Consider the following 11,656-nt stretch of genomic DNA (forward strand, 5'->3'; position numbering starts at 1 on the left):
GTTTCCTATTTTTGTTTTGTTTTTGTTTGCCTAGCTGCTGCAGATATCTGACTTTTTGACCCTGAGGAAAGTTCTAGCAATAGTTCAGAAGCCTCACCATCACTGACAGAACAGGCAGGGAGCTTCTGTCATGACTGTCATCTCCATTTTTTCACAGGTGGTCATTGAAGCACAAGGTCTGGAGGGCTTGATTGCAGCTACTCCTGATGAGGGGGAGGAGAACCTTGACTCCTATGCTGGCATGTCAGCCATCCTCTTTGATGTTCAGCTCAGACCTGTCACTTTTTTCAACGGATACAGTGATTTGATGTCCAAAATGCTGTCAGCCTCTGGTGACCCTGTTAGTGTGGTGAAGGGACTCATTCTGCTGACAGATCATTCTCAGGTAATCTATTCATTCTGCAGGTATTTATTGAATCCCTAACGTGTTCCAGGCACATTTGAAATGTGCTCAATGCTTGGAGGATACAGGACAAGGTTCCACCCATCTACAGGTCACATTCTAAGCACTCGCCCAGTTGGTATTGCTGGCCTTTCTCCTTCTCTCCTTTGTTATAGGCAAGCAGAGTTTTCTTTCATCTTTGTTAGCTGGTGAAGTCACCTCCTCACATTGAGGCAAAAGAGAAAATAGTCAATATAATATGAGTAATAAGATTATATGTATTTCAATAAAACTGAGAGAAGAGAGAGAAGAGAAGAGAAGAGAAGAGAAGAGAAGAGAAGAGAAGAGAAGAGAAGAGGACTAATGCTAACAGAAACAAGAAATTATGGAGACAATAACCTAAGCCCTTTTGTTGTTCATCAAAACTGTGTCATATGGATATCTCTAGGTGCAAGGAAAACTGGTAAACGTAGTTTTTCAATGGGTGCCGTGTCACCCTGAATAAGCCTGTGTTTCAGTTAGTATGAATGAAGACAAGGACAACCAGTTGTACGTGTCGTATCCCTTAATCCTCAAAGTCACATATGAAAAAATAGTAAATTATATAAGAATTTTGCATTGCATATATCCATTGCAGTATTAACTTTAAGGAGATGAATTTTTTTTTTTTGAGAGAGAGAGAGAGTCCATGCGTGCATGTGGTGTGGGGTTGGCGCAGAGGGAGAGGGAGAAAGAAGCCTAAGCAGGCTCCATGCCCAGCACAGAAGCTGATGTGGGCTCAATCCCACAACCCTGAGATCATGACCTGAGCTGAAATCAAGAGTTGGGCTCTTAATAGACTGAGCCCACTCTGGCACCCCTAAGGGGAGATGAATTCTTAATGAAAAACATCTCTGAAGAAGCCATAGAGTGCTGAGGAAGTGATCTACATTTTAAGACATGGGAATAATGATGGTTCAACTCCACCTGTGTGTGCTCAGCTACCTATGAGCAATCTCTGATGGTCAGAATTGGGCTGTAAAACTTCATGAAAACACAGTAATCTAGATCAGGCTCTTCAGACTTTTTACGTAAAGGGCAGAAAGCAAATATTTTAGGTTTTGTGGGACATATGGTCTCTATTGCAACTACTCAACTCTGCCACTATAGAGTGAAAACAGCTCTCAGCAGTATATTAGCAAATGAATGTGGCCGTTCTCCAACATTTTATTCTTAGGGCTCTCTCCTACTCTGTCCAGCAAGCAGGTTAGATTAGCCTGAAGGCTCATAGTTTGCCAACCCCTGATCTAGATTATCTTGTAAAGTTCTTCTTTTCATTAAGAGAGGGCATCTAAGATGTATTCTAAGGCAAAGATCACCCCATGGCTATTAAAATTTAACCCGAAGTTTGTGTGTTTCCTATTGGAACATTTGGCAGATCAGGGGTTACTATACAAATAAGCTGTTTGAGGCTCCCTGGTTCTGCAGAGCAACCCAGTAATGCCATCCCAGCTTCAGAGGCACATACCACTCTAGGTCAAGTGCTGACATTGAAGGAAATTTTGGCAGTGGATAGCCTGTCACAGCCACCAAGGCAGATGGAATTACTTGGTGCCTACTCTCGCTCTCTCTTTTCGGCTAATTGGATTACTCTTCAGAGAAGGATGTTTGATAAAGTCAGCTTAAAAGGGAGATCCTCTTTAGCCAGCAAAGAACATATTCTCCTGAATGGAAGCAATGGGATAATTTGTCAAAATATCCGTGTTTGAACTATAAGAGACACCTTTGGGATCAAAGGTACAAGATCAAGAGGTCACACTAGCTACAAATGTAAAGCTTTAGTATCTTGTTCCTGTAGGTCATAGGTAATAGTTTAAATAAATATGCATCTGGGTCAAACAAGGACATAAGCCTATGATCTTTTTTATGATATTTCTCAGAACATGCTTTCTTGCACACCAGGAGACAAAAGACAGTTCTGATTTGTGATAGTCATGTGTGGTAATAGAAAAGTATCCTCCCTAGAGACAGCTGGGTATTCATTCTGTCTCCATGTGTGGCTACCAGGCCTGATTTCCTTTTCAATCTTCAGATATAATGTTTACCATGGAAGATTTAGTATGGGAATTGAAAGAGATACCAAATGTCAAGCTTTGGAGACACAGTAGGTACTCAAACTCTTAGTTCCACTTATTTTATACCCTTAAAAATTAGAACCACTGCACTATGTGGCTTAGTCCCTTTCTTGTTTTTTTTTTTTTTTATTTAAGATTTTATTTATTTGTTCATGAGGGACACACAGAGAGAGGGTGAAGCAGGCTCCTAGAGGGGAGCCCAATGTGGGACTTGTACCTGGAACCCAAGGATCACGCGCTCTGTGCTGAAGGCAGATGGTCAACTGCTGAGCCACCCAAGCATCCCTTGCTTAGTCCCTTTCACAAGGAAGAGTGGTCTGTCCTCTTACAAGGGTCAGTGTTCTGTCCTTCTATGGGAGCTCAAGAAAATTCCTCTGTGATTATACATAAGAGTTCTTCCATGGTCCCTTTGCATGACAGAAATGGAATCTTCCCAGAAAACCAAGGCACTCCTTAAAACCCAGACTGCGATGAAAATGCTCTCTCCCCACAAAAGGCATTATCTAAAAACTGTGAAATAACTTTTTTTCATGGCACCTGGTGTGTTTTGACTTCTACCTAGTACGGCCAGTGGGAAAGCCAAAGTTTACATCAAAGACCTTTTTTTGGTTGGGTAGACTAATGGGGTTATAGTTTTCAAATTGAGAAGAGAGGAGAAATTCCAAAGAAAGGAATACTTCATTTTTTTTTTTTTTAGAGAGGGAGGGAGAGAGAGAGATACAAGTGTACACATGCACATGTGAGTGAGAATGTGTGAGGTTGAGGGGGCAGAGGGGGAGAGGGAGAGAGAGGATCTTAAGCAGGCTCCACACGCAGTGCAGAGCTCAAGCTCATGACACTGAGATCATGAGCTGAAATCCAGAGTTGGATGCTTGACTGACTGGGCCACCCAGGTGCCCCAGAAGGAAATACCTCTGCGATAAGGTACACAGTAGGATTCATTTAGGAAAAATCACAATTATGGTACAAAATTGACTGAAAGTAGCTTTATGCCACAGTGAGACTTTTTTGGTATACTTGGTGATAAACCAAGGCCTTTGACTGAGATTTCTTGCCACATATTTTGGAAAGTGGAGAGAATTCAGGGAGATCAATATGATCCTTTCTAGAAAGCAAAATCATGGCATTTATAGTTGGTGAAAGCATGGCTTGTTTGGTCTGAGTAGGGCAGTTATATAAGGGATTTAGTCATGCTGCCACTTATCATGAACCTAAGATCTTTGGAGGGATATCAAAATTAAGGATAGAAAGCCTTTTTTTTTTTTTTTTTTTCCCAGAGCCATTATCATTTCCAACACTGTCCCCAGGTAATCTGATTGCAATCCAACTGAAGAACTTTTCAGCCAACATCACCCCAGCTAATGCACTCAGAAAATGCAAGACTTAAAGGCTAACTGCTGACAGACAACACAAAACAATGGGTTTTGGATAATTGCAAAATGGCTCAGGATAGACTATGTTTGTAAATGAGTCCCTCTGGAAAATACTGTTGAGTTCATGTTGGACTTGTTTGTTTATTTGATGTCATTCCAAATGTCAAACAGCAAGGTGTAAAGGCTGAGTTAAATTGTTGTACCTTCCTTTCCTAGTTTTATCTAGGCAATCCCTAGAACTTGTACAGTGCACCGGCAGTTTTTATTCTGCCTTTCATTTGCCAGCAGGATGCAGTTGTCTATATTTGACACAGCACATAACCAGAGAAGTGCTGAAGGACACGAGAGATCATCCAGCCCAACTCCTCCCCCCCATCCCAGAGCCACAGCTGGATTTCTGGTGAAGATGCCTTCACTTTCCCCAGTCAGGTGGTTCTCAAATTTAGGTACATCGGAATCACATGAGGGCTTGTTAAAACACAGATTGCTGGGCCCCATTCTCTGAGTTTGTAATGCAGTAGGTAGGAGACTTGAATTTCTAACAAGTTCCTAGTATGTTGATGTTGTTCCAAAGGGGACTATACTCTGAAAACCTTTGCCTCTCTCAAAGAGAGGCAATGATTGGAAAAAAAATCTCACCCATCTCAACTGGCACTTCGCTTTTCTCGTATTTTAATTGACTAAATACTTGAGCGAATCAACAGTTTACTTCCAGTAATCAAGGTTAGAACAATGTGTTTCCAAGCCTAGAGGAAGACTCCAACATTAGCACAACTCAAATGGTATTATCTATAGCAGGAGATTGAATGTGCCTTTGGAAAGGAGTTGGCTAAATTTATTTATTTTTATTATTACTACTGTTATGTATTTTTGCTTCTAGGAGCTTCAGTTGCAATCTGGACTAAAGGCCAATATGGATGTCCAGGGTGGTCTAGCTATTGACATTTCAGGTGCAATGGAGTTTAGCCTCTGGTATCGTGAGTCTAAAACCCGGGTGAAAAATCGGTAAGCATGTGTATAATATTCTATGCAATGAACTGCAGAGATGCTTCTGGAATTGTTTAGCTCTCTGACTTTTCAAAACCTATGTTTTCTATTTGTAATCATTAAATCACAGAGTAGGAAGAAACCATGGGAAGTCATTCTTTCCATAGCTTCTCTTGAGCGGGCCAGTTATCTGATCAACTCAGCTAAGAATTATCACGCTTTTAAAGACATCCACAGCCAGCATGCCCTGTGGAAGAGAAATTCATCCTTTCTTGGTATTCCACTTCAGTAGTTGACAATACTGTCAGAAAATATGACTCCAAAGTAAACTTTTTAGTTTATCACTCTTGTTGAGATTTTAAATCTTTCCTCCTTTGCTGTCTTCAGTGGAGAAAAATAAAAAAGTGGTCACTTTTGTGAAGAATCGTAGTCTTAAACATTAGGAGTCCTTAAGTTTTTTCATTAGCGTTCATTTTTCTAAACAAAATTTTCTCCTTTAGTTTTTGTAATGTTCATGTCCAATCAAATGGAGTGTTTTATTTTGAGCATAAGACAATGTTTCTGAACCAGTGTGATAATCAAAAGAATTATTCTTCTGTTTGTCATGGAATCGAAGAAAAGGAAATGGAAGTGCAATGAATTTTTACCTTTTGATATTTAAAACTATGGTGGGACAGAAGTGAGATTGGAGTGATAAAATTAAAGTTTTGATTTCTATTAACCTGTGGCAAAGGAATTGAGAAATCAGAATTTAAACACATCATTTTAATGTGAAAGGTGACTCACAGTGTTACTAAAAGGAACCAAAGAATGAGAAATAGGATAGGCCATCAGAGAGATCAGGAGTATAATTTAGGGTTTCCCGGTGAACTGGTCTTCTTTTTCCTTTTTCTGAAGTATTTTCTAGATAGACATTTCCTCAAATTAAATGGAAATGAATTCTTTTCAGAAAGAAATCATTTAGAGCCGCATCAAAAATTATCTGGATTTTTAAAAAGGACACAGTATCCCTAAGAATCTACTGGTATCCACATTGTAGCCAATCTATCTTCAATTTTTCATTTGTTCATTTAAAAAATATCTCTTAAGCCTTTGTTGAGTGTAAGATATTAGAAGGTATGTAAGGGATTCAAGGATCTACATGATATCACCTCTGACCTACTTTTATACTGACAACAACAGCAGGGACTTTAATTTGCACAGCAAACTTTGATAGTATCCTTTTATCAGAAAAGCCTGGGCATAGAACTCGGGCTTAATTGGGGGAGTAATTTCCCACAGTTTCATTTAAAGTCTACAATTAAATTAGAGTGATCCTAGAGGTAAGCCTTCTACTGGGATTGTTTATGCTCCTCATAATCATCCAAGCCATGTTCCCTAGTCAACCCAATCTGCCTAATTTCTCTAGGCGACTGTTGGAGAACCCACCATATTTGTCCCTTCTGGGCATGCATGGTACGTGCCCCACTGTAGGAATAGCTTTTGGTGGGCACAGTATTTTTTCAAATATCTTGGCAACCATAGACTTATGTCTCTGGAGACCTTTTGGAGAAAGTAATGAAATGGAATTAAAATAGCAATGCAGAAGCCCACGGAGAGATATTTACCAAGAAAATTGTTATGAATATCAGCTAGCTGTCTTTGTGAGTTTAGACATTGTTTTAAGCTAGCTCATGTATTTCCAGCTCCCTGAAAGGATTGGGTTCTAGGCACATTTTCCCCTCAGCTCTTGGTATGCCCCTATCAAACAGTAGTACCTGATAGACTCTACATTCCCTCATCTAGATTGAAGGCTATGGGAGGGCCCGGGACAAGGGCAGACCTTCACTATCTCATCCCTGGGACTAACCAACCCCTGGTGACCAACAGAACTCCATGTGCATTTAGGTCATATAGTAGTCTTTTACACATTTCTTTCCATTCATGAATTCAGACCCTGTGAAATTATAGCTATTGATCCAGATTAGTTAAATGTGATATTAACCGTTTTTTTTGTTTGTTTGTTTGTTTTTTGTTTTTTGTTTTTTTTGCCTAAATCTTTAGGGTGGCTCTGGCAATAATTGGCAGCATGACTGTGGACTCCTCTTTTGTGAAAGCTGGCCTGGAAATCAGTGCAGAAACAGAAACAGGTCTGGAGTTTATCTCCACGGTACAGTTTTCGCAGTACCCCTTCTTGGTTTGCATGCAGATGGACAAGGATGGAGTTCCATTCAGGTAAGAAGCAGTCCTCATGACCTGTTCCTGGGTAGTCCCCAGTTCTCCAGGAGCTTACACTCAGTTTTGAGCATTTAGTTTCAGAAATTTAAAAAGAAATGGTAAGAATAGAGTGAAACGTAAATTTCCTTTAAATAAGAGAATAATTGATAAGGCTAAAAAAAAAGTCAGTTTTTAGGATACCAAGAAAATATGAGGACTAGTTCATTTGATTCTGGGGATAATATTATATTCTAGTCCAGAAAGAATTTATCAAAGTAACAAAGGGATTTGATTTGCTGTTAGAGTTGCCATGTAGTTTCAGCAAAAATAGTGGGTGTGTGCTTGCTATCAGTTAGCTTCACAACTGTCTCCTGGACAGAACATTCAAAACAAAACACCCGACAATCATTTACCATGGTTTAAGAGCTCCAATTAATTCACAATTTTTAGGTAATCCTACAACGGCAACTTGTTCATGTTTAAGTTTTGGCTCAAGCTTGAGAGTTTGGGATTTAGAATTAAAAAAAAAAAAAAAAACGCTTTCAGTAGAATTCTTAGTGTCTCAAATGCCAAATATATGTTCAAGTAAGCATCCTAGCACCTCTTCTACCTTACAGCTTCTCATTTACCCTGTGTCCTTTGAATCTTATAATGGTGATTTATAACAATACTACCACATGGAAGTAGAATGCTAACTAGCACTGATTTTTCTATTAGTTGTAGGGGGTCTCCCTGACACACATTATTAACCATGAAGGTGATTTATATATTTAAAATGGCAAGCATATCTTACATTATCTCCTTTGATAAGTAGACCAAAGTTGAGCACTTTCTTTATTGTACTGACATTTCATGATCCATATAAGAAATGTATAAATGATGATATAAGTACAAATATGAGTATGTTATATTTTTAAAGAATAAAAGTGGATTATAATCAGTATATTAAGCCATTCTCAATTTATATTAACTTAGTTTAGAATTAAACCTCGATTAATGAATTTTAAAAAAATCAACTTTCCAATGGTCAAAATGCAGTGACCACCAAGCCAGGCTCGCCAGGCTCACCAGGCTAACTGGAATGGTTCCACATTCCATTTGGCCCAGAGCTCTAGGAATGTTTGCCTGTCAGCATTCTCAGCCTAAATCCAGTTGGACCTACTACTTACTCAAGAGGGGAGTGCTCCCAAGGTGGGGCTCCTGGAATGAGGGGTGGGAGACATAGCAAAGCCTGGAAAGCTTAACAGCATCTCCAAAAAGCTGAGAGGAATTTGGTCCTTCATTCTAGAAAAATGTATGGCAGGACTCCTATATTCCAGGCATTCGAAGTATATCTGTTGGTGTAGAAAGAAATGGGAAGAAAACAATCAGCCCATTCATGGGAATGGAAACCGGTAGTATTTGGCACTCTCATCCTTTCTCAAATTGCTTTGAAACAGAAGCTTCAAGTGTACTACATTCAGTAGCTTGGCTCTAAGGGGTGTGGGGTAACTTTAATTATGTGTGTAATTTTGTTATTGTTGCTGTTGTTATGTAGGCAATTTGAGACCAAGTATGAAAGGCTGTCCACAGGCAGAGGTTACATCTCTCGGAGAAGAAAAGAAAGTCTCATAGCAGGATCTGAATTCCCGCTCCACCAAGAGAACTCTGAGATGTGCAACGTGGTGTTTGCCCCTGAACCAGAGAGTGCTTCTAGTGGTTGGTTTTGAAACTTATTGGTGGGGTTTCACTTGAATCTGTCTTCCCAGAAGGGATATGATGTGACATGCCTATGTACTTGCTCTCTGAGAGCACAGTGTTTACATATTTACCCGTATTTAAGATTTTTGTAAAAAGCTCTGAAAAAAACCTCAAATGATTAAATTTGGGCCTATTCAGTATACTACCTTTAGTGTCATTTTGAGCCAACATATGTGACACTTCCAGAAACATTCCTGGTGTTCTGGTACCTCTATCAAATCCCATTTGGTACAGTGAGAAGAGTATTGTTCTTAGAAGAGACAATTGTTTATAAAATACAATACAAAATACATGTACACTCAGGAGAACCCAATTTTGTTTCAACGATTTTCAATCAGTATGTTTGAAGACTTTCTGCATGGCTTGTTTCTACCAAATATATTGCCCAATCAGGAAAAAAAACCCAGACTGTTTTATTTTGAGAGGATGTGGGGGGAGGGAATAAGACTTTTTAAAGACTTTTGTCACAGCTTCAAGAGGGAATATTTATCTCTTTTTTCATTTGTTTTACTAAGCATTGAGGTAGAAGGCATGAAGAATTAAAACAGCATCATCTTTCTGTTGACCATGTGGTCAGATTGCTAGAAGAAAGCCATTTTGCCCTCTGCCTTCTGCTCTGCAAGAATATTGTACTTAGCATGTAAGAGTTAGAAATATGAACTTCAGAAACTCCATTTGATTTTACTTGTGCTGTGTCTCTTTGAGACTATAATGTGGAACACTGTCCTTTATAAGGGACATCTTCATATATTCATTATTTTTTCTTTCATTCAAGTGTTTTGTGGTGGGGGATCTAGTCTGTTTGACTACAGTCTGTACAAAAACCAGAATGGCCAAGAGAATTTCATACTGATGGATTTGGACTTCTAAAATAAGAAATCAAGAAAAGATGGTCTTTATTTGTACAAAGTAAAAGAGCTATGTTAAACATTTTAAAATATTCATTAATAAACCAGATGTATGTGTTGACAGTGATAAACTCAAAACAGATAATAGGTACTCTTTTGTCCATTGAACACACACACGCACATGTGCACGGGTGAACAATGGAAGTTCAGCTAGCCCACCACTGGTTGTAAATTTTAAATAATGTGTGATGGAATAAATATATGGACATCCTATTGAGTTGCCTTTGTCTTCTATTACTTCAAACACCATATTTCTCTGTTTCTGCCACTTTCGGAGCCCAGATACATATACAACTAATCCTCTATCTGAATAGAATAGAATAAGCCAGATTCTCTAATAAGAGGTCAGAGCCCTTGGAAATATGAGCCACAGAATACCAGCAGTCAGAACCTCTTCAGGACCTGTAAACTTGAAAATGAGTTCTAATTCCAGTTTTCATAAGGCTTTGGACTGGCGCCTTTATTGTTATGTTACCAGGAAGAGAGACGGGAATCAAAAACTAGAAGGGGGTGGTGTGTCATGGGTGGTAGCATTGACCTTGGAAGAAGCACTCTGTAAAGTTACTCATGCTACAGCGAAAGTAAGTTGATGTAGGGCCTAAGCCAAATATGTCATGGGCCAAGGAAGCTCAGCCATGTGATGCTTAACAAATCACAACTGCTTCTGGAAAGTACAAAATAATTTACTCAGGAGTGATGACTGTGGTGTCCTGGACATGAGTGTTATGCTACTTCCCAACTGCGTGTCTGCCTGGCCAAGTCAAACACTGCCACCCATTTGGAGAATAGATCGTACTTAGCAACTCTCACTTCCTCCAAAGAAACAAGAAACCTGAAACATAGGACAAGCACGGACTTCTCTCTGGATGAACAAGGTAGAAATGTAAGAGGGCTGGAGTGATAGTCCATGTTTTGAAGCACTATTTCTGACGTGTTGGAGCCAGAAATACAACTATATATATATATATATAGTACATATAGTATATGTACTAGTATATATATATATATATATAGTACTAGTATATAGTTGTATATATATATATACAACTATATATATATATATATATATATATATATATATATATATATATATAAAATCTTTCAATCTCTAATTCTCACCACTTCACTGTTTCAAACATCAAACATCAGTGTTCAGACAGCTTTGTCCTCTGAAAACATGTCTGCTGGAGAAGTGCTCAGCCCTCAGACATGAGTCCTCTGCCCTTCCTGCAAACCTTGAAGATTTAGCCTGGCTGCTTTTCTTCTGTGAAGTGCTCCTGGCATTTCCTGTATCTCATTAGATTTCTGCCCATGACAAGTTGCTCCCTGCCTCACTGAACCTGACCACCTTCAAAAATACCTTATTCAGTACTTGTTATATAGCAGGCATTTTAAGCATTGTATACGTATCAAATTATTTAATTCTCACAATAACTACATCTAAAAGATAGCATCAATATTTACATGTTAAAGATCAGCACTGTCCAATAAGAACTGTAATGTGAGCCACATAAGTAATTTTAAATTTATAGTAGTGACTTTAAAAAAATAAGCAGAAACAAGTGAAATGAATTTTAATAGTATATTTTTAATCCAATATGTGCAAAGTATTATATCAACATGTAATATATATAAAAAGTATTAAATAGTTTGGGGGGGAGGCTTAGATCTTTGAAACGTGATATATAATTTGTATATGCTGTATAGCACATCTCAATTTGGATTAGCCACGTTTCAAGTAGTCAATAACCATATGTGGTTAGTGGTTACTGAATTGGACAGGACAATTATAGATGGAGAAACTGGGGCATAGAAGACATTTAATTTACCCCACAGAAGACATTTTCTCAGTTAGACAATGGTGAAACTAGGATTCAAATATAAGTGGCCTTTCCCAGAACCTGCTCTCTGAATTCACTATACTATATTTTCCGGAGTCTTTTGGTTTAAAAAAAT

The 11,656-nt window shown here is 38.6% G+C and overlaps 1 protein-coding gene across 3 annotated transcripts in view; it reads left to right on the top strand.

Annotated features, from left to right (window-relative positions):
• Positions 1-9,913, top strand: part of LOC112644796 (microsomal triglyceride transfer protein) — a 56,567-nt gene extending 46,654 nt beyond the window's left edge. For all 3 annotated transcript variants that reach the window (XM_049104977.1, XM_049104976.1, XM_025423475.3), the window contains exons 15-18: positions 158-385; positions 4,750-4,874; positions 6,900-7,070; positions 8,590-9,913. In XM_049104977.1, coding sequence (XP_048960934.1) covers positions 158-385; positions 4,750-4,874; positions 6,900-7,070; positions 8,590-8,761 — 696 coding nt within the window. In that variant the 3' untranslated portion in view covers positions 8,762-9,913. The remainder of the gene's footprint in view (positions 1-157; positions 386-4,749; positions 4,875-6,899; positions 7,071-8,589) is intronic.
• Positions 9,914-11,656: the final 1,743 nt, after the last annotated feature.

The sequence above is a fragment of the Canis lupus genome, chromosome 32 (genome assembly GCF_003254725.2).
Source record: "Canis lupus dingo isolate Sandy chromosome 32, ASM325472v2, whole genome shotgun sequence".
Taxonomy (NCBI): domain Eukaryota; kingdom Metazoa; phylum Chordata; class Mammalia; order Carnivora; family Canidae; genus Canis; species Canis lupus.